At 38.0% G+C, this 24360-nt stretch overlaps 1 protein-coding gene across 4 annotated transcripts in view; it reads left to right on the top strand.

Moving 5' to 3' along the window:
• Positions 1–24360, top strand: part of ANKRD44 (ankyrin repeat domain 44) — a 373934-nt gene that overhangs the window by 154816 nt on the left and 194758 nt on the right. For all 4 annotated transcript variants that reach the window (XM_027865874.1, XM_027865875.1, XM_027865872.1 and 1 more), the window contains exon 2: positions 6947–7030. In XM_027865874.1, coding sequence (XP_027721675.1) covers positions 6947–7030 — 84 coding nt within the window. The remainder of the gene's footprint in view (positions 1–6946; positions 7031–24360) is intronic.

Raw genomic sequence — 24360 nt, forward strand, 5'->3', positions numbered from 1 at the left:
GGTGACTTTGCGCAGCCTTCCCTCTCTTAAATCCTATTCACTTGAAAGCCATGGCATCACCTTCCTGATGTCATGGTCCTCTTCTAGAAGGAAGGACAAACAATCTTGGGTATTTTTTTTTAACCCTACATACCAGATAACAGTTTACTGTCTTGCTCCCTCTAGTGTAAAAGTTGTGGTTTGAATTAACCCTGGTTCAAATCAGAAAGCCCAGTGGCATTTAAATATAAACTCTAATAGTTTAGGGTAGGGTCAAAGAAACAATACATGAGATCCATGGACTAAATTTCTACAGAAGAAGGAAAGAACTCAAAAATACAAATGTAAAGACTCAAGAAGAAACAATTCCAATGTGGAAAAGAAGGGGAAGTTGGCAGATGTGGCTGCACAGGGAACTCATCACCTTAGATTGTTTAAAAAGACAGGTATGGAAAATCAAAGTAATATGGATACACAAATGTGTCATAGTCCTGCAAGAATAGTGTCAAAAGTGCTAAAGCTAAGATTATAAATTGAGACTAGTGAGGAAAACTAAGGTCAGTAGGTAGTGTTTTTTTATGTTTTAAAGCTACACTGGGGAAAAGAGGAATCAAGAAGGAATACAACTACTGTGGGATGGTAGGGGTAGGTGGAAATGGGATGATGATAATAGACATTAGAAACAATGCAGAATTACTTAATTCTCATTTTTCAACTGTTTTCTCTGCTAAGGAGCAAGATCTTTGGACTGAAATAGATAATAAGTAGTTAATACATTAAATTGTAAGCTTCGTGAGGGCAGGGACTATCTTTTGTCTCTTTTTGTATCTGGCCCCTCCTCCCCTCACAGTACCTGGCACACCGTAGACACTTAATTGATTATTTTGAAGATGAATGGGGAGGTAGTAAAAAGTCATCTAGATACCTTAGAACAGAAAGTAATGCAATGACTATACATATTTGTAATGGGTTTTGTTTTTCTTCCCTTCTTAATGGGTAAGGGAAGAGGAAAGGGAAGGAAAGAATTAGGACTTGAAAATAAAATAAAATTTTAAAAACAAAAAAGTAATGCAAGTTCACAGGATCATAGATCTAAAAGGGATTTTGGAGATTTATTCTGACTCCTCATTTTATAGATGATAATAGCTGACATTTATATAGCACCCTACAGCTTTCAAAGCTTTTATATATATATTGTCTCATTCTTCAGGTGAGGTACGTAGGGCCCAGAGGAGGAAGTGACCTGCCTGTGACTTCACAGGTAGTACTAAGTAGCCAAGAAAAATATCTTTAATAATAATAAAAAAGAATCTTTGTTATATGTGACAGTTTTCTGGGTGGGAAGAAGGGGAAAGAAGCCAATATAAAAACAAAAAATACTAATAAAATTTATATAGGAAGCCTGCAGAGACGCAAATCCAGGTTATCCGACTCCAAATCCAGTGTTCTTTCCACTACAGTACTTCCCAAGAAGATTGGCAAAGAGATGAACCTTTATCTTAGTGCTTGTTGATCTGATGAAACCCACTGGGAGATGGTTGGTAAAAGTGGCCTCTGGAGCCAAAGATCCTCTTTGGCTCCCCATCCTCAGACCTTCTGCTGGAGAGTCTCAAAACAGAAGGCAAATCTCTTTGGAAGGCTGTCAGCCACTCTTCTGGTCGAGATGATCAGAGGATGTTGGCAGATGCTTCTGAAAGACAGTATGACAATTCACTTTTGAATAACTAATCCCTCTCTGTGCCATCAGTCAAGGAGCCACCCTAGGCCTCCGTTTGAATGAACTTGAACTGTTTAGTCTGTGTCCTTTCTGCCTCCCTGTTTGCCCAGGTGATGATCCCAATAGCTTTAAAAATGTGAGAGGTATTTCCTTTTGTCAAAGCTGAGCATGCCTAGAAAAAATTTTGGTAGTTGGTAATGAAATAATAGCCACGCCACAGTTAAACAAACAGAGCTTTCTAATGGAAGATGTGATCACATTAGCATATCTTACATGACTTCTAAACATCATTTCCCCCTCTGCTATGAAATTTTTGCAGCTTTGACTCTTGTTACTATTTCATGTTTATTCACTACTCTCTTTGCACTTCATTTTACACACATTTAAATTTATTTTGTGCACTGCTACTCCTGAAATGTGTGAACCTTCAAATGGAAATACTTAAATACTACTAGAATGAACACTATATTAGTATTTAAGTAAAGGCTCTTAGTTGTGTTGCTGTAGTTCCATATACAAAGCTAAACTGAAAGAATTGGAAAAAAATACAGAATACCTGACTATTATAGTGGGAGTGGAGTAGAGTGGAGAATAAGGTCTTAAGCATTATGATTGAGACTATAACAAAACAAATGTTTTCTAGCTCTTAAAATTCGACAACATTATTTGGATGCTGCTTTTTTCCATAAGATGGCAAGTAATTTACTGGAAGGTGTAGCATTACTCTGGACTTCTGTGGGAAAGGGAGAGGCAGAAGTCAGGGTGGAGCAAATGGAGCTTTGACCCAGGGCACCAAAATTTTAAAAATGCAAAAATTTGTAGACAGAAAGGTCCTTTTCCTTACTCATTCCTCCTTTGGCAGATTGCAGTGTCCCAGGGTCTTTCTCTATTGGTTAAGGTCTTGAAGCCTCTCCCCCAGCTTGATTTGAAGGCACATTCAGTACTCATGGCCATAGGCCACCATTATTTTGTGCTGCTTGCCCCAGACACTAAAAATGCTAGTCAGGACCATGTGTGTGTGTGTGCGTGTGTGTCTGTGTCTGTGTCTGTGTGTGTGTGTGTGTCTCTGTGTGTGTGTGTCTGTGTTTGTGTGTCTGTGTGTGTAGGGGATACATTTACAATCCTCCTGTTAATTATTTCTCTAAAAATCAATGCCACTCAAAGGGTTACAAATTTTTAGAGGAATTTTTTTTAAACAATGGTGATTATTTTATGGAATAAGGCCATGTATGACCTGTTTGAGCAGGAAACATAAATGTGAATAAATGTGAATGTCTGGTTTAGAATCATAGTGCTGTTTGGGGACCCAACTGAAGAAAATGCCATGATCAGACTAATACCATCACTGTGGCTTGTGCTGCTCTCTTCAGGCTTGAGGAAACAAATATGTTCTGTTTCACAGAGAATGTGTAAGGGGTGTATATGTACATAAAACTGGAATTCCTAAGACCTGAGGCTTTGACACTTTGTAGGTCTCTAAAGAGCTCCACTACTGGTGGATGCATGGTATAGGGGCCCTCAGTGTTCTGCAGAGTAAATAGGCCCAGTGGAGATGAGTGAGCTATATACACACACACCACTCCTGTCCTACACACTGGTTTCACTCTTTGGTCCAAGTGTCCCCAGAGGCTCTCCTTGAGAACATTCCAGGCATAGCTTAGAACTGTTTGCTTTCCTTGATGAATAAATACAAAAAGTAACAGTGCAGTCTACAGATTCCTTTAAATAGGTGAGTGATGATCTACCTTGCTCTCCAAATTCCTGGTTGCATAGGTGACTCAGAGAGATTAATTTCAACACAATGGAAGGGTTTGGCTTCAGAGTCTTCATTGCACAGCTTGTTGATAGAAGAAGTTGGATTTTTCATTCAAAATCCCCAAAAGGCCTGGATAACTCCTATCATTTTCTTCACTGTTGAGGGCTCAAAAAGGCATAAAATATCATACACATTTATGGCAAATTGACTACTGCAGAAGACAGTTTTTCAGATTTTCCTTGAGAAAAGAAAATGAGATTTCACTTCATGAAGTTTCTTGATATATCCTCTTACCAAGTGCCTTATGGCACAAATTTTTAAAAAAATTATCTCGAAAACCATGTCTGCCTGAGTGTTACCTGAAGGAATGATATTAGGGTAGTAGATAGATTTGTCCCCAAGTAATCTTTTTATCTTTAAACATTAAGTTCAAAGTCCTCAAAGAACTAAAAATCAACAAATAGTAGAAAACCTGCATCCATTTCCTTGACTCCTCTCTTCCTTTCTTGTTGACAACCCACCCCTGATTCTTATTCCTTCCAACAGAACTGAAGTTAAAAGAGAAAGTAGGAAAGAATTAGGGTAGATTGGAGCTCCTTCCATCTTCTTCTCTTGTCTGTTTCATGCACCCTCCGGGGAGGTGATACCTTAAATCTCACCATTACCATGAAAATTACACCTCAAAGATACCAAATTCTGAAATTCTTTTCTTTGCCCATAATCTCTTCATATAACCCCTGGGTTTGAATTTCACTTTGAACACTTATTAGCTGTGTGACCCTGAGTAAGTCAGTTAACCTTTTCACTGAAGTCTTCTCATTGATAAAATGGACATAATAATACTGCCATGCTGGTACCTGGCACAGTGGTACAGAGAAATAACTTTGCTATCAGGAAGACCTTAGTTCAAGTGTCCCTTATATATGACCCTAGTCAAATCACTTGATTTCTCCAAGCAACTCTAGAGTAGAAGCTTCTAATCTATTTTGGGAGAATAAATTTCATCATATCAATATAATGACAGATTTGGACCAAAAGAGCCCCACAGAGTTGCTGTGAGATATATGTGAGGCCAACCTTAAAGCTGGATGTACACGTCAACTGTTAATATTGACATTATTGAATGAGAGAAAGGGGAATTACTTAAAGAGAAATTTAATCTTGTTAGTAACTGTCAGTCTCTTGACCCACTAATTTCTCTATCCTTTAATCTCTTACCCTCTGCCATGTGGCATTTAAAAAGCTTTGAAAGACATAGCTTCTGGGTAATTTAATCATTTTATTAATAAGGCCAGAATGTTATTAATAAAAGGATGGTCATTTGGACAACTCTGTAAGACCAGAGGGTTTATATGTTCTTTTGGAAGAAAAGTGGCAATCAACTCTGGTTAACACAATGGGGGGTGAGCTATATTAAAATGAGGGAGTAAGAGTGACATCATGTCTTCCTTGGACTGAGGTTCTTATCTCTTTACCCAGCCACCCCCAGCTTTGGGCAATCTAATCAAAGACTTTATCCCCACCCAAACCTGAGTAGAGCACAATAGACTTCCAGAGCAAGTTGGAGGAGAGTTAATTTAATCTCATTATCAAGAGACTGAACTTTTTATTTTTTTAAATTAGGACTTTACAAGGGGAAAACTCTGAGTCTCCCCAAATTATTGGTTATTAATAACCATTTCTCTCAGCCACGCATACCCTGCATATCTATCCCTAGATGAAGATACTTTATTTCTATTGTCCTCTTCCTTCACTGGTCCTCCCCAGATGATGAAGACTGCTGGAGATAATCAGGAAACTTCTGATTGGGTTTGTTACACATTTATGCTGACCAATCTCTATTGGAGAGAATCCTTTTTATTCTTCTTTTATTGACTCTATCACTTTCTCCAGAATGATAGTCCTAAATCTTCTATTTTCTCTTCAAGTCCCCAATTCTACCTACTCTCCCCTCATTTGCTCCCTGTGTCAAGAAGATTGAGACCATTTAAAATGACTTCCCCAACTTTCCTTCTCAAAACTTCCCAGTGTCCTCATCCATCCTCTTCTTTTTCCTTCCATCCATAGAATGAAGTGACCCTCCTCCTTACCAGGGCTACACTCTCTGTTTGTAATGTCCATCCTGTCCCTTCCCGTCTCTTCTGTGAGTTTTCTGTTTAAATAATTCCCCTTCCTTTTATTTGTCTTCTTTCTCTTCCTTACAGTTGCCCTTCAAATTATTGTCCTTTGTCTCTATTGTCTTTCATGTTCAAGCTTCTAGAAAGAATAGGCTCTACTGAGTGTGGTAGCTCATGCCTGTAATTCCAGTTTTGGGGAAAGCTAAGGTAAGTGGATCTTTTGTACTTAGGAATTCTGAACTGTAGTAAGCTGTGTTGATGCTACAATTAGATGGATGTTACTATGGTGAAGCCAAGGAGGGGCGAAGCAGGATAGGTCAGAAATGGATCAGCTCAAAGGTCCTGTGCCAGTCAGTTGTCTCATTGGGTCCTTAGGTCGTCTCTGTATTTCTAGCCTTTTGAAAAGATGTAGTATCTAAAAAAATAGATTCTACTTACTTACCACTAATTTTTAAACCTACTGCAACCTTGTGTCAATCTCCACCACTCTACTGAAATGTTTCACTCTACAGTCAAAAGCCACCTCTTTATATCTTTCAATTAAATGACATATTTTCCTTTCCCTATCCTCCTTGAATTGACGTTATTTACCACCTCTTCCTTGAGATCTATTCCCTTCTTGGTTTATGTGACGTTGCAACACCTAATTCTACTGCTTCTCCTTTCTTTCTAACCATCCCTTCTGTCTTCTTCTCGGGCTTCTCACTATTTCTCTAATTTTGGGAGGCCCATAAGATTTTGCCTTTGGCCCTCTTACTTCATATACTGTCCTCCTTGGTTATTTGTCTTGGTTTCAATTATTAACGCTGTTCAGATAATTTGAAAATCTGTATCTCTACTCCAATGCTTCCCATAGCTAACCTGATATTTCCCATCAGATAGCTCTACCTGAATGTCCCACAGCCTCCAACTCAACATATCCAATATTGAATTTCTCATCTATGCCCACTGGTCCCAGCATCCTTCCGATGTCACTTTTAATTTGAAACCCCAGAGTCATTTTTGCTTCTCATCTTTTCCTCAGCCCCTACATCCAATTAGATGCCAAGTCAAGTCCAGATGCAAGGTGTCTTATGATCAGCCTCTCCTCTATATTCCTTGGTTCAGGTCCTCACTTCTTTTTAATTAGATCATTATATAATAGGCTTCTCACTGACCTTTCCAGCTCCAATATATCCCCTCTTCAATCTACCTCCCATTTGTTAATGGAGTAATATTTTTATTTTTAATGCACAGTTATGATCCTGTCACTCATTTACTCCATAAATCTTATGTGTTAGACATATATTAAAATGTAGTTAAATAAAACATATTGTCAAGATAGATTTTATCTTAAAAATAATTAAATCCTGGCTTTAATTCTTCTTATGTTTACAGCCCCCACTGGTCCAAGCAATCTTCAGTGGTGATCCAGAAGAGATACGAATGTTGATTTACAAAACAGAAGATGTGAATGCTCTGGTAAGTGATGCTATTTGCTGACCAAGTGGTTTTATCTACACCAGCTCTGAAGACTTGAAACTATTAAGAAAATAGCTGCAATAAGCAAGAAATTAAAAAAAGAGAAAAAAATCTGGTAGTCAACGATTTATGAATTTAATAGTTTCTTAGAACTAAGTTGAACAAGTAATTGAATATGGTACATGCTACTAATTCCCTTGATGTAATATATAAATTTGCAAGTCTATCAAGGATAGGGGACTTCTCTTATTGTTAACTAAAAGCAATGTAAAAGTTAAAGCATCTTTAATCTCTAGCATCTTTAGAAAGGTGGTGTGTTGTAGTAATCCACAGTTTGTCTCCTACTTCCTGTTGATAGCTCTATCTGCACATCCAAATGGTCCAAACTCAGAAGCCTGGATTCAAGTTCTGCCCCTGAAACATACTGACTATGTGACCCTTGGCAAGTGAAACTCTTTAAGACCTTAAGTTACAGAAAAGGTGTTTATCTACATTAGTAGGAGGTTCCTCATCCCGGAATCCTATATTCTAGTGAAATCTCAGGCTCAGTCCCTCTTCCTGTCTTGGTTTCACAATTTCTTTTCCTGGTGAATTATAATCTGAATCTGAGCATTTTTCGTGTCTAGAACGTTACCTATAAATAACCGCTTGGATGTTAGAAGTAGAATCATGGGATCAAAGCTCTCGAGCGGGAAGGGACCGTAGAGTCCTCTAATTCAACCCCCTCATTTTACAAATAAGGAAACTGAGGCTGAGAGATTAAGTAAGGTGCACTATATGGTAGAAGCAGCACTGGCTCTGGACTCAGAGGACATGGGTTCAAATTCCACCTTGGACATTTCCTACCTAGTTGACTTTGAACAGTTAAGTTAATCTTTCCGGGCTTCAGTTTCCTCATCTGTAAAATGGAGAGAGTTGGACCAGAGAGGCCCTGAAGTCTCTTCCTGCACTACATTGTGATCCTCTGATCCTCAATGACCTGCCCACAGTCACACGGGTATTAGAATTAAATGAGGTAATGTGTGAAAAGTACTTTGCAAATGGCAAAGTTGTGTATAATATGTATTCTTATTGTAATCATTACTGGAGTCATATCTGCATTTCAATTTAGTTTCAGATTTCCTTATTAAAAATTTTTTTGGGGGGAAGACTTTCCCTGGCTAGCATTGAAAACAAATACGATAACATCGGGTGGTTCTGTGGTGATTTCAGCATAGACAAGGCTAGAAGTGGGCTCCTCCAGAGGACAATTGGCAGAATGTGAAGGACAGGCAGCCCAGTGTCCTGACACGTAGCATGGGAATTGGCCAGGCCTGCCTTGTGCTTGTCCCAACCCTGGGCAAACACTAGAGAATGTGACTTTATTCTGTTGATGATGGAAGTGGAGGGAAGAGTGGGAAGGAGAGAACTGAAAGTCTTTCCAGTGATGACACACTTGCAGAAAAATCACAGTGCCCTTAGAGTGGCTTTTATTTCTAGTTGTGACAATGACATACAGCTGAGACCGTCAAAGGTTAGGCATTTTACCTGTGGTGGACTTTAGTTTCACTGCAGTTCGCTTTTGGACTTACATGTTTCCCTCAACCATCTAGGGAGTTATATTAGAACTCTTAAAAGGGATGTTACATCTTTTGGACAACTTTAATATTTCCTACCAATACTAGAGAAATCAGAGGGAAGTGTTGGGGAATACACACAATTTCTGAACTCGTTAGGGTGACAATAATTAAAGGGTTAGTAGTTTCTTTCATTCTAGTCTTATATTCTTCATAGTTCCTCCTACCACATCTCACCCTGGCTCTAGGAAAGTGCCAAGAATGTTGACCCTTTGTGTCACAGAAGGCAGAGACCCAACTAAACAAATATATATTAGAATATTGTGCACCAGGCAGTTAGGTGGCACAGTGAATAAAGGGCTGGGTTTCAAGTCAGAAAGACTAATCTTCCTGGGTTCAAATCTGGCCTCAGACACATACTAGCTTTGTGACCCTGGGCAAGTCTCTTAACCTTGTTTGCCTCAGTTTCCTCATCTGTAAAATGAGCTGGAGAAGCAAATGGCAAAGCACCCAGTATCTCTGCCAAGAAAACCCTAAATGGGGTCACAAAGAGCAAAACACAACTGAAAATGACTCAGCAACATGTGCCAGGCACTGTGCTTAATGCTTGGAATACCAAGACAAACATGACACTGTCCCTGGTTGCCCTCAAGGAACTTACATTCTAAGAAGGCAGATAGAATGTATAACGTGTACCTACATTTGGAACATACACAAAATGAATGCAATACAGTTTGAGGAGCAAAGAATCTAGAAGCTGAGGGGATTAAGAAAGATTTCATATAGAAGGTGGTACTTGAATTGACATTTGAAGGAAATAAGGAATTCGAAGAACTAATTCCCATTACACATCCTTTATGATATTTTTTCAGGTGTAAGTTACAATGACTACTTTTGTGGGGGACTCAATTTTCTGGGACCTAGTTTAGAGACCAAATTTCAGATGAGTTCTTGCAAGGGAGTTGGAAGAATGCAGGATTGATCAGGATTCAACCTAATTTAAATAGATTTGAATAACTGTGTAACTAAGGGATAAATCACGTCACTACCTTTGAGTCTCAGGTTTCTCATCTGTAACATGGTACTACTAATAGACTACCTCCCAGAGTAGTTGTGGGAGAAGAAATTTGTAAACCTCGAAGTGCTATGGAAACATAAGAATTATTGTTACTGATCTAGTCAAGTTGAGAAGCATTTATTAAGCACTTTCTGTGTATCAGGCTTTAGAATTTTTTAAGAGTTTTTCTTATGATGGTGGCCAGATGTTTTCATCATCGAAGAAGAAGAAATTGAATTAAATTGCAGCATGAAGGATTTGATTAGATGTAAGGCAAAATTATGATTAGTGAAGGCTGTTAAATATTGGAATGGGCTAATGAGAAAGGATGAGAAATCTTCTCTATAAAGTTTAAAAAACAAGCAAATAAGATAGTGATTCATCTGTCTGGGAAGATTTAACTGTGGTTATGGGAGATATGTTCAGATGACTTCCACAAATCACTTTAAACTCTCTGGTGAGCATGGTCTGGTGGGAAGAACAGCAGACTAGGGGTCAGGAAGACTGGCTTCCAATTCTAATTCTTTTATTAACTATGTTGACTGTGGGCAAGTCATTTCACCTCATTTTCCTCATCTGTAAATGAAGGGGTTGGGTGATCAGTAATGTCCCTTCCAGCCATGACACTTCATATTTTGCCATTCCTGTAAGACTTAAAATGCAAATTAAAAAATTGAGCCTTTTCCCAGGCTTTCTAAATTTAAAAGAGCTTTTTTTTTTTTTTTAAATCTAAACTAGAGATTCATACACTCACAGAGTCTGACTTGGAAGTGATCTCAGCCATTTGATCCATCCTATTTGTTAAAAAAGACTCTGTCCTCCATCATACTTCACAAAGGGTCCCCCATGCTACTTCTGGATAGCTCTGTTAGGCAGATTCCCTTTATCTTGAGCCCAGTTTTCTCTTGCTGACAACTCCCACCCATTACTCTTGGTTCTGGCTTTTGAGACCGAGCAGTACAAGTTGAATTCCCTCTTCCATGTGACAGTTCTTAAAGTACTAGAAGGCATCTGTTGGGCATCAATCAGCCAATCAATAAACATTTATTAAGCTCCTGCTATGTTGCAGACATCTTCTCTCCTCCAGGCTATACATCCCCAGTCCTTTCACTCAAGCTCCAGATGACATGTCCATGAGGTCCTTCACCATCCTGCTAAAATATGGTGCCCAGATCTGAACAAAATATTCCAGATCTGGTCTGATCAAGGCCATCACCTTCCTAGTCATAGACACTGATGCCTTGAGCAAATAACTTAACATGAAGAATTGAGAAAATACTTAGGCCAGAGAATTACATTTCACAAGTTAGGAAACAAAACTGAGATCCTTTGGTGAGAATGGGAGAAGGCTAAAAGCAGCATATGCTTTTACGTTCTGCACATGAGGTTGCTTTCTTCCCTGTTAAATACAAAATCATCATCCTAAAGTTCATTCAGCTGATACTATGAGTTCAGCACCAAAGGTGGAAGCTCTGTTTCTTTGACCTCAGTCTGCTTATTTACGGAATCCCTTTTCTGGGTTTCAGGGAGGGCAAGTTGGAGTTTCTTTATCACATAAAGGGAAATTAATCATTTTGTTCTTGTGGGCAAGAGCTATTCTTCATCAGCAGATGCCAGGCAGTAATGGGATGTGTTGTCCCTTATTGGACTTTTGCCCAGGCCACGGGAATGCAATTTAGAATCTGTGCCCTGTGCTATATAGAGTGATGCATTAGCTCATGATGCCACTAAGTTAACCACAGAGATGTCTTTTCAATGGACATTTTAAATGCAAAATCGAAGGCCTAATCAAGGCTCCTTCTGTCTGGTTAGCATCATTCTTTAATTATCCTTTCAGTTCAACTGAGCAGTGTGAAACACTCCATTCTTCAAGAACTGTTTTTCTTCCTTCTGCTCTGACATAATGCCAGCTGAAGATGCCAGAGATTATTCCACCAGTTTACAAGTGGGGAAATCCTTGTAATTGTAGTCGATTAGAGAGGTAAAATTCAGAGTCTTTGGAATTTTCAAGGTAATAGTATTGTGTATGAGATAGCCTTGTCATCAAGAGTCCATGTCATACTTTGGCTCAAGGCCCCACCCTGAAATGTCTTCATTGAACATCTTGGAAGGCTGGCGCCAACTCCTTTTCTTGTAAGCATATAGGCCATAATATATCAGCAGAAGATTTTACTTATTAATAATGTCAAATTTATATAGTGATTTTCCATTGGTAAAGTACCCTCATGGACATCACATTATTTAAACTTCACACCAATCCTGTGTGATAGGCAGGCAGGTATTATTTCCATGTTACTGTTGAGAAAACTGAGGCTAAGAAAGGTTGTGAGAGATACTGTGGTTTGGGTGAAGAACATTCCATTTGGAGTCAGTGGATTTCAGTTTGAGTCCCAGCTCTACCGTATCACTCCCCATCTGTTTTGGCCCGAGTCACTTACCCCTTTCAGGGATCAATTTTGTCATCTGTAAAATGAAATTGGATTTAGTGATTTCTGATATCTCTGAATTCTGTGGACTTACCCAAATTCACATAGCTAATGACTAGCAAGACCAGGATTTGAACCCAAGACACCACCATCTTCCCAATCACCCATGTTTGCAACCTCAATATTGTCTTCAACTTCTCATTCACACTCGCCCTACATAACCATTGCACTGTCAAATCTTGTCATTTCTACCTCTGTGGTATCTCTTATGGATGTCCCCTTCTCTCGAATCACACACAGTCACCAGTCTAATTCAAGTTCTCTCTCCCAGACTATTACAGTAGCTTCCTAATTGGCCTCCCTGTCTTACGTCTCTCCTCGAATGTCCATTTTTCACTCAGCTGCCAAAGTGATTTTCCCAAAGCATTGGGCTGATCATATCACCCCCTTCTCAATAAATTATAGTGGTTTCCTGTTAAAATAAGAATTAGAATTTATATAATGCTCTAAGATTTGCATGTACTATACTTGCGTTATTTCATTTGATCCTCACAACAATCCTGTGAGGTAGGTGCTATTTTTAATCCCCATTTTACAGATGAGGAAACTGAGGTTGAAAACTTAAGTGACATACCCATGGTAATCCAGCCAGTAAGTGTCAGAGGAAGGATTTAAACTCAGTTCTTACTTCTAGGATAAAATATAAAATCCTCTGTTTGGCATATACAGCCCTTTATAACTTGATCTCTTCTTGCTTTTCTGGGATTTTTATACTTTATGCCCCTCTACTCACTCTATGATCCAGCTACATTGGCCAACTTGCTTACATATAAGTATATAATCCACCTCCCCAGTTTGTGCCCTTTCCCTAGCTACCCACCATAACTGGACTTCTCCTTCTCCTCCACTTTGCCTCCTGGCTTCCCTGGATTCCTTCAAGACTCTGCTTAAATCCTACCTTTTGTAATAAGCTCTTCCCATCCTCCAGCTGCTAGTGCCTTCTTTGTGTAATTACCTTCCATTTATACTATGTATACACACATATATATGTATGTATATTTATGAATTTTCCATTTATATTGCTATTTTCATATTGTCTACCCTATAAAAATGTGAGCTCTTAGAGAGCTTTTCAGTTATTTTTTAGGTGTATCTGACTCTTTGTGACCCCATTTGGGGTTTTCTTGGAAAGATGCTGGAATGTTTTGCCATTTTTTCCTGCAGCTTATTTTACAGATGAGGAACTGAAACAAACAGGGTTGAGTGACTTGCCCAGCGTCACACAGCTAGGAAGCTGTGGCCAGATTTAAACTCGGGAAGATGATCTTCCTGATTTCAAGCCCAGTGTTCTGTCTACTGTCACCTAGTTTCTCCTTCTTTGAGAGCAGGAACTGTGTTTTTGATTTTCTTTGTAGGCCCTCCACTTAGGACATATAGTAAGCATTTAATAAATGATTAAATAAATGAATAAATGATTTTTGACCATCTCCCTTTGCAGACCAGGACTTTTTCCTTATTGAGGTTTTCTTCCCTTTGACTAGAACTCACTTTAACATTTCCTAAATGATTTATGCCCTGGAAGACTGCCAGTAATTCTCCTAAATCATCTTGAGGATGGGGTGGAAAGGTAAAAAGTTCAAAGATCCGAACCCTTCCCTCACTCTAAGCAGGGTTACCTGGCTTTGTTAGAAATATATGGTATAGAGGAAATACTTTTTACTTTGAATACTCCATTTTCTGAGTGGTTTAAGTGTATATATGTCATACACAAAAATATGCATGTATATATTTATATGCACATATACTATATATATATATACATATGTATATATATTATATATAGAGAGAGAGAGAGTGCTAGAATACTTCAGAGGAGCTATGAATTCATCAGTGTATATACAATTTTGTCTCTAAAGGATATAGACATTCTCTCAAGGCCCTCTTGTTGACTAAAAACTGAAAAAAGTCAGAAATAGCTTGAGTCTCAAGATATATATTATACATATACATACATATATACATACATACTGACCCACACACATATGTATATTCATGCATGTGTGTTTGTGCATGTGTATGTTTCTGTGGTCTTCTTTCATTGGAACCCTCTGCAGGTTTGATTCAAATTTTAGAGACTTTTCATGTTAATTTACTTATCTTGCCTTTTTTTTTTTTTTTTTTTGTCTCCACCTATTCTGAAAACTGAAGACTACTAAAATTAACTCAGGCCTGGGTTTTCCAGTTGTTCATGTCGTGTCAAAAAAAACAAAACCCAGCAAAGTTGAATCAGGACAGAAATGAGAGTTAAAGTAATGACCGTAGTGTGGGCAACATTTACAGATAAGTATAATATCCTTTTGTTTCACCCCCCTCCCCCACCCCAGAGAGATTTGGGACTCAAGCTTATCTAAACTCAACAACTATTGATGAAAGGAAGGGCGTGGCCTCTGCCTGGAGCTAGCTGAGCTCTCCTGGAGGGTCCTGGACTTAAAATTTTGGTGCTGCACAGTCTGCGTCTGGGGTCGCCTTCTTACTCTGTTAATTTCTATGACATCTGTAAATGATTGCTCTTCGAATTAGCTCCAGGTTGTACTGTCTCTGTGCTGCTTTCTGGCTCATCTCTCTATTATTCTTCATAGCAATCATTACTCCATCAGATGGCTGATGAGAGGACAAGGGGAGGAAACTTCCTGCCCATCCATTTCATCGAGCCAGAGCAAAGGGCTAGAGCAACACTTTCTGAGTCTCAGTGGGAAACTTTATTCATCATCTCCCACGCATGTGCAGCCCCTGCTCGTATAGGAAACCTTTCCCTCCCTCCAGGACAGAAAAAAGGAAGGAAGAGCCAATCTATCAAGGAGCTCCTTTGTATGTAGGAACACGCTTAGTATAATAAGTGCATAAAACATATATCCAATAACAGTAAAAAAACCCAACATAGGACAAAAACACCCATATATTATCCACATTGAAATCCTAAAGAGGTCCTTGCCTCATTGTAAGGCAGGCGTTCTTAATCTGAGATCTGTGAATTTAAAAACATTTTTTATAACTGTATTTCAATATAATTGGTTTCTTTTGTAATCTCTTTATTTAAAAGCATTGTTCTGAAAAGGAGTCCATAAACTTCAACAAGGGGGTCCATGACACAAGAAAGGTTAAGAATCTCAGTCCTAAGGAAAGGGCAGAATTTACTGTTCTTTAGACTGCTAGTTGTTACAGTGAATAGAGTGTCTGACTTGGGGTAAAGAAGACCTGAATTCAAATCTTGACTGAGACACTTACTAGCTATGTGACTTTGGGAAAGTCATCTAATCTTTGTAAGCCTCAATTTCTTCATCTATAAAATGGGGTTGATAATAATCATACCTACTTCATAATAGGATTATTATGAGAATCAAATAAGATAAGATTATATATATATATGATATATACACATAATATGTATGTGTGTATATATATATATAGTCTGTATTTCTGTCTATCTGTCTGTCTGTATGTATATAAAGTGCCTTGCAAACCCTAAAGCTATTTATGGATGTTAGCTATTTGGTTTTTGGGCCTTTATTTTCATAGCAGTTGGGAGATTTAGAATATAGTGGCAAGGGGCTATACTGTTTATGTTTGATGAGAAGGAACCTTTTCTTCTGCCAGCATGTCTTCCTTGTATTTTTTATTGATCTTTTCCCTGGTCAGTGAAGATGAGAGTGAATGGAAAAAAACTGGGATTATAATACCTCAGTATATAAAAAAAATCTTTCTGATTAGTAAATATGAATTTCATAGCTGAAATGATCCTGATGGCACAGAAACAAAAAAAAAAGGAACTCTTTACTTTTAAATAAGATGAGATTAAAGAAGAGAGCTTTATCACTAGGTAAATTGGTTATAACCAACAAAACCTAATAAAATGAGCTAGAGAGAGAAATTTCATTGAAAATATAGAAACCATCAAATATTTGGGAGTGTATATACCAAGATTAACCCAAAGACTATATGTATCTACCTATAAAAATCTCTTTGCAGAGGTGAATAATTGGAGAAATACTTCATTGCTCACAGGTAGGTCAAGCCAATATAAAAAAATGTCAATACTACCTAAATTAATTTACTTTTTCAATGCCATACTAATCAAACTCCCAAAAGAATATTTTATTACCCAGAAAAAATAATTCAGTTCTCATGGAGGAACAAAAGATGAATAATCTCAAGGGTAATAATGAAAAAAAATGGGAAGGAACAGAGTCTAAAATTATCAGATCTCGAAATATACTACAAAATGATTTGTTACTGGTTTAAGAAAAAGGAGTGTAATGTTTGATGTGCCCAAAAACCCCTGTAACTGGATGAGGGACTCACTATTTGATAACAATTCCCTAGGAAATCTAAACAGTAGTCTGGCAGAAATTACCTTACCCCATATGCCAAATCTTACACCATATACCAAAGTGAGCTCCAAACGGGTATGTGACCTAGATATGAAAGATTTCATCATCAACAAAATGGAGGAGCAAGGAAGAAGTTACCTTTAGGTTATATGGATAAGAGAAGAGTTTATGATCAAAGTATGACCAAAACAACAATCATAGGAGATAAAGTGGACAATTTTGATTATGTAATATTAAACATGTTTTGGACAAGGAAATTTAATATAATAAAAATCTCATTTCCATGATATATAAGGAACTGATTCAACTTGATAAAATTAGGAGCCATTCCCTAAGAGATAAATGGTCAAAGAATATGAACAGGGAGTTTTCAAATGAAGAACTCTATACTACCAACAATCACATGAAAAATGCTCTAAATCACTAATAATTAGAGTGATTCAAATTAAAGCAACATTTAGGCTCCCCCCTATATCTCTCAGACTGGCAAGGATGACAAAAGAGGAAAATGACAAATGCTGGAAAACAGGTACATTAATGCATTGTCAGTGGAGTTGTGAATTGGTTTAGCCATTTTGTAAAGCCATTGGAAATATGTCCAGAAAGTTACCAAACTGTACGTACTATTTGACTGAGCTACACTACTACTAGTCCTATACTCTGAAAGAAATCAAAGAAAGTGAAAAGATATCTATATGTACAACAATATTTGTAGTGGCTTTTTTTATGGTAGCCCAGAATTGGAAACTGTGTAGATGTCTTCCTCTTGGAGAATGACTAATAAATTTGTGGTATAAATAGGATTGTACCATAAGTAATGATAAAACAAAAACTCAGAGGAAACAAGGAAGACTTCTATGAGCTGATGCAGAGTAAAATTAGCAGAAGTAGGAGAATATTTTCTGCAATGATTACATTACAGAGACAAACAATTTGGCGAGACCTTGGAATTCTGGTCAATGCAATGATAAACCACAAGTCCAAAAGAATTACTACCCTACACACCACCACCTCCCGACAGGTGATAAATTTAAAATGCAGAAAGAATAATATAATTTTGGAAGACTAATGTGGGAATTAGTTTTGCTGGACTTTGTAGATAAAGATTTGAGGGATTTGGAGGAAGGGGCAGAATAATTAAAAAAAAATTTGGTACTTGAAAAATAAAAACAATAAACAAAAAAAAATGGTTTTATTGGCACTGGTTTATAGCTTGCTTGAGTTATTCAATTTTAAGAGAATGCTACCCTTGTGACAGCCAGAGTTTTCCCACTGCCATTTTTTATAAAACTGTTAACATCTTGAAAAAAAAATTTTTTTTTTACAAGAAAATTCAAAGATCTTAAGTTATGTGTGTTATTTAAAGAAGGGAAAAAGTCCTCTAGGGTAACTTGTTCATCAGAAAGATTGCAGAGCTAGTTATAATTATTAATCACCATGATAACTTTCTACTCAGGAGAGGAACCCTGGTTTTTTTTAAACAACAAAAACCCCTCACAATTAACTGGTTACCTACTTTCTCATTTCTAAAATTTTTGTAAGCCCAATGTAAAGTACCTTTCCAGTTCTCTTTCTCTCACATACTCACCTGCCTGCTGGTGTGAAGACATACGCACTTGTTCGAAAGTTCATACACGAACAGCCCGGGATTGCTCCTCAGATCTAAGAGAGAGCTACAGTTCATGTGTCCCTGCACAGACCGCCTTAGTATTTGCCATATATTAGCACATCATCTGGATTAGGCCACACCAAAAATCAGGAATTCTTTCCTGTGATATACCAAGAGGTATGTGTCATGGCTGAGGTCACCCCTGGTTTATCTTGACCCCTAAACCTTAGACAAGTTACCCTGGCTACTGGTCCATCTGCTTAGTTAGTTTAATGCTACCTTGTAATATATGTATGTGGAATGCAGCTGAGGATCTTTCCTCCTTCCTTTCATCATAGAACAAACTGGTACAGAGATCAGTAGTACTTTACTTAGCTCCAAAAAACCTTTTCTCCAAGAGAAAAGACTTAGGGAGGACCCAGACCTAGGGTGTGGGGTTTATTTCCTGTGATAGTCAAAAGTATCTCTCTCTCTCTCTCCCCTCTTCCCTCCCACCCCCATTCACTAAACCATCATCATTGCTTGTCCATTTTTGATCATAGTGCCCGGAACCTTAACATCATTCTTGACTGGTTTAAGAGAAAGGAGTATAATGTTTGACATTATGCTCACAAATATTCAATCACTCCTCAATATTACCTCGATTCCCTCATATATGTGCCCTTCTATCTACTCACATGGCCACCATACTGGTTCATGCCCTCATCACCTCCTTTCTGCTCTATTACAATTTCTTCCTAATTGCTCTCCCTGCCTCACGACCCTCACCTTTGTCAATATATCCTCCTTATTACTGCCAAAAAGATTTTCCTCAAGCATGGGCCTGACCATGCCACTCCCATGCTCAATGAACTCCAGTGGCTCCTGACTACCTCTATGATTAAGTATGAACTCTATTTGGTATTTATAGCCCTTCAAAACCTGGTTCCAACTTATCTTTTCACATTCGTTCTATTCCTCTTTATCTCTTCAGTCCAGCCAAGCTGGCTTTCTTGCTGTTCCTCACACACTTGTTTAGTATGTCTTTTATATAGACTCTCTTTTCATAATGTCTTCTCTGTTAGAATGTAAGGTCCTTGAGGTCAGGAACTGTTCATTTTTTTGTCTTTGTATCTCCAATGTATAGAACAGTGCTAGAATGTGCTTAATGAAACATTGATTAATTAATCCTTACTTTTGTATAGGCTTTTCTCCATACTTAGAATGCATTCCCTCACCTGAATCCTATCTGTTTTATGAAGCATTTCTTGATTTCCTCCTTCAGTTGTTAGTACCTCACTCCCAAATTACCCAGAATTTTTTTTTTTAATCTATGTTCACACACTGGGTGGTCACCTCCGGCAAAACTTTGGGAAAATATAGACAAGAGTCACACAAGATGGACAGGTGTGGATGGTTGTAATTTTCATTGTTGTGGGGAGCCCCAGAATCTATGAAATCTAGACCTAATTCTCTTATTTTACAGAAAGATTAAATGACTTGCCTAGGACCATATAATTAGTCACTGGAAGAGAACTCAGATTAGATGCCAGGGTCCTGACTTTTCACTCCAGTGCTCATTGTGCTGTGTCATAATGCAACATCTAGAAGCATTACTTAAAATAATATTCTTTTGGAAAGTACATTTTATTCAGTATAATTGGATATGTTATTTTAGTAAAAGATAAACTGATATTCATTAGCTATGGGTCTCAGCTCCTTGCTATTATTGCCTTGCCAAGGAATTGTGATTTTGTTTATGATGCTTTGATAAATATCTCTCCACTCTGTAAATAGGTGAATAATATGATTGCCACATTCATTATTCCATGTTAGAAAACATTTTATGTCTCCTTTCTTTGGGGGGAAAATGCAGACAAGAAATTTTGCCAACTTAACCTGGATCATTTTTTAGGACTTGTCTTCAGAGAAGGGTTCAGATACCCCCTAAGGGGCTGTCACTTTGAAACAATAGGATGATTTGGCTTCAGGCAAGAGTAAAGAATAAGTTCAGTGCTTGTGGGACACATTTAAATACTCTCCTCATGTGAACTCTTCAGCTCTTTCATTTGGGAAGGTTCATTAAAGAAAAAAAACCCACAAAGTTCTAGTTATTAAGGATTCAGTATTTTTTTTTTTTTGGTAGGGATGTAATTGAGAAGATATTATGTAAGATTTCCTAACCACCCCCAATAGTTTCTGAGTGCTGACTCAGCAGCCCTTGCTAAATGCTGAATTTCTCTAAAAAGGGTCTAATTTTTTGCCATCATGTAGTCACAGTAATACCCTTATAGAAATGTTGTTTGAGTCCTGAATACTAAAAATATATTTCCAAGTATTTTAAACTTCATTCTATCAAAGACTGCCTGGTAGGTGCTTAGTGCTCCTTTAGATGAAAGCCTGTGGATGTTTTTCCTAAGGTTTCCCAAGGAGATTTCCCAAGTTAAAGTGTGAATGGTTTCTTTGAACCCAAATGTGTAATGTTTAAAACCTTGTTTTCTTTGCTTTGGTACTTAAGTGTATCCTTCTGTGAGCTCATAGGTTACCATAGATACAAATTATGATTTCTCCCTCTAAGCCTTCTCATTCCATGGTACTCCTTTCCATGTTTAACCATAAATTCTCAAGAGAGGATCCATCCAGTGACCTGAAGGTCTTCCTTTTATTCTTTTATTATCTTGGGGATATCATTGCAGCACTTTGACATAATTTGTCTGTCATTTTTGTTAAGTGGCCAACCTATCTCTTTTTCCAGTCATCCATATTCTCGATAATGTCCCTTCCACTACTGTCCCAGGTAATTCACGATTGGTGACATAATGTAGCCTGCACATGTGGAGAATATCCCTTTCCAAATCCTGCATGAGAGTTCTGTGTCTTGAATGTGTCCCCACTTCACCTCTAGTTCTTGGAATCCTTAAGGCTGCCCTTTAAGGCATGGCTCCAATCCTTCCTCCCCCTGTCATACAGTTACTGCTTTCCCAAAGTTACAGAAATCATTTAATTGACAGGCTTTATTAGGCTTTTGCTATGTGTCAAGCTTAGAATGGGCAGCAAGGTGGCTCAGGGGATAGAGCACTGGGCCTAGAGTCAGGAAGACTCATCTCCCTGAGTTCAAATCTAGCCTTGGATACTTATTAGCTGAGTCACCCCGGGCAAGTCACTTAACCCTATTTGCCTTGATTTCCTCATCTGTAGAATGAGCTGGAGAAGGAAATGGCAAACCACTCTAGTATCTTTGCCAGGAAAACTCCAAATGGGGTCATGAAGAGTCAGACATAACTGAAATGACTAAAACTGGACAATGTGCCAAGCACCATACTAGGTGCTGGGAATACAAAGGCAGAAGAAAAATTGTCCCTGACCTCAAGAAGCTTGCAAATCTGTATTGTTGTTGCTGTATTTCTTCCTAATCAATTTTGATCCTAAGTTATTGTCCATTTGAGCGTTTGCCCAATTGTCTCTGTTTTACAGTAGAACTAACAAATTATAGTTCCTTTGCCTTGGGACTAAAGGCAGAATATGTCTTTAGAAAGAATTCTGGCTTTGGAATCTCAGGGCCGGCGTTCAAATCCAGGTTCTGCCAGTTATAGATATGTGACTTAGGGAAGTCACTTAACCTCCTAAAATTTTTCCTAATTTTTAAAATGAGGGGGTTGGCATGAGGGACTTATTAAGGTTGAACTGTTTATATTCCTACATGGAAAGATGAAATTTATAACTCATAAGACCTTTGTCAGTATTAGGGTAGTTGGAGAGAAAAAATTACATGTATAGATAGATAGATAGATAGATAGATAGAGGGCACAGGGTGAGTTGAAAATGAATAGGTGATATCTGGAGAATAAAATTAAGGGGTGAGAGAAGATTATACTGGGAGAAGGAGAAAGGGAGAGGTAGTATGGGGTAAATTATCTCACATAAAACAGACACGAAAAGGCTTTTACAGTGGAGGGGAAATGGGGGAAGGTGAGAGGGATTGAGTAAATCTTATTCTCATCAGATTTGGCTTAAGGAGGGAATAACATACACATTTAACTGGGTATGGAAAGCTATCTTACCCTGTAGGAAAATAAGGGGGAAGGGGACAAGATATGGGGGGGATGATAGAAGGGAGGACAGAGTGGGGGAGGGGGTAATCAGAAGCAAACACTTCTGAGAGGGACAGGGTCAAAAGAGAGAATAGAATAAATGGGGGCCAGGATAGGATGAAGGGAAATAGACTTAGTTTTCCACAGCATGACTACTATGGAAGTATTTTGCATGACTACCCATGTATAACCTGTATCGAGTTACTTGCTTTCTCAATGAGGGTGGGTGGGGAGGGAGGAAGGGAGAAAATTTGGAACCCAAAGTTTTAAAAACAAGTGTTAAAAAATTGTTTTCACATGCAACTGGGAAATAAGATATATAGGCAATGGGGTATAGAAATCTATCCTGCCCTACAAGAAAATAGGAGAGAAAGGGGATAAGAGAAGGGGGGGAGATAGAAGGGAGGCAGATTAGGGGAAAGGTTATTTAGAATGCACGCTGTCTTCGGGTTGAGGGAGGGACAAGATGGGGAGAAAATTTGGAACTCAAAATCTTGTGGATGTGAGAAAACTAAAAATAAATAAATTAATGAATCCTTTAAAAAAATGAAGAGATTGGACAAAACGATCCTGTAGGCGTCTTTTAACTCTAGATATTATGCTCTCACTTAGATATGCCTATAAATAGCCAAAACTTTCTCATCTAATCTAGAGCAGTATTATTGTGTTAGCTTCTTTCCGAGAGAGCCTTATTTTCTTGGTGATCTACAGCTATCGCATAAGTTTGCATGTTAGGTACCATGCCACAGGATTGTGGCATTGAGCCCAATAATTTGGAAGCAAGCATTTTGGGAACTGAGTGTGCCCATCACTGACTTTGCCCATCACTGCCCTTTCCATCAGTGTCTATTACAGTGAAGAGAAGGCATCCTTATACTCAAGACATCAGATTATAATATAAACAGACTTGCTTTCTTTTCTATAAGCAGATGTTTTCTGTGTTCAACTGAGCCTGTAAAATCTCATTAAGGTAATCATCAGCCTTGATGAAGCAAGCACTGAAGTATTTGACTTGAAAATTTCAATTTCCTATTTCTAATCTGGGTCAGCTGGCACAGGCAACTCTTTAGGCACCATGATTTGCCTTTGTATCCTCAGTATTCCTTTGAAAAATACTTTTGTTCAAGTTGATTCATCTCTCTTGGCTCCACTTTCTTCATCTGTAAGATGAGGGATTTGGACAAAATGATGTACAAGTTCCTTTCTAGCTCTGAATCTATGGTTCAACGTTCATTTACCTCAAAGAGTCTACTGAGTCCTTTCCTGCTTGCCTTTCTTGGTCCACATCTATAACCAAAGTCTTTAAGACTATAAGTTACTGACAAGTTGCAGCTATACATTAGGAGTTTCCAGACTGGGAATTTTTGTGTGTGATTAAAGTGATGCCCTACTTAGTTTTATTATTTGTAAGATTCAACTAACTTTCTCTTTCCTCTCCATTCATCCCAGGGAGAAATCCTGTAAGTTAGACAAGAGCCAAGAGACACAAAACTGATTGTCTTTCCTTGATTTTTTTTAGATTCCTAAACAAATGCCTATCAGATGATCCCTGCCCCATAAATAGAAGTCTCCACTTTTACCGACCCTTTTAGAACAAGAGATAAGCTAAATTGTATTTCTCTTCCACCCCTTTGTGTTGTCTCCAGTAGCATTCCAGGTTTTAGCAAAGATGAACTAGATTGATTTTTACAGCTATTTAAAATGTAAATCCGTGATGATTATTTCAGTATTGCATGTTTGCATTCTACAAAGGTAAAAAGAGATAAGACTAAGTAAAATTGCTGCTTCTCTGGAGAACTCAGACATGATAAGTATCACTGTAGGCAAAGAATGTTAGAATTAAGTTAGAAACATTTACTTAAAGGAATATATATATATATATATATATATATATATATATATATTGGATTCAGTGATTTAATTCAACAAACATTTATTAAGTTGTCCTACGTGCAAAGCACTATGGTAGATACTATGAATACAAAGATTTTTAAAAAATAACACAGTCTATGTCCTCAAGGAATTTTCATTCTACATAGAAACATTAAACCTAAACAGGTAAGTTTATAATACAAAGTAAAGTGTGATGGGCACAAAAAAGAGATTTAAATATGTAGAAAAGGTGAGGATGGAGAGAATGTTTTCAGCTGGGCATGGGAGGATGGGGTAGAGGTCAGGACTTTGTGGAAGAGGTACTACCTGAGATGATTCTGAAAGGCAGAGA

Source organism: Vombatus ursinus, unplaced genomic scaffold (genome assembly GCF_900497805.2).
Source record: "Vombatus ursinus unplaced genomic scaffold, bare-nosed wombat genome assembly UNPS02014779.1, whole genome shotgun sequence".
Taxonomy (NCBI): Eukaryota; Metazoa; Chordata; class Mammalia; order Diprotodontia; family Vombatidae; genus Vombatus; species Vombatus ursinus.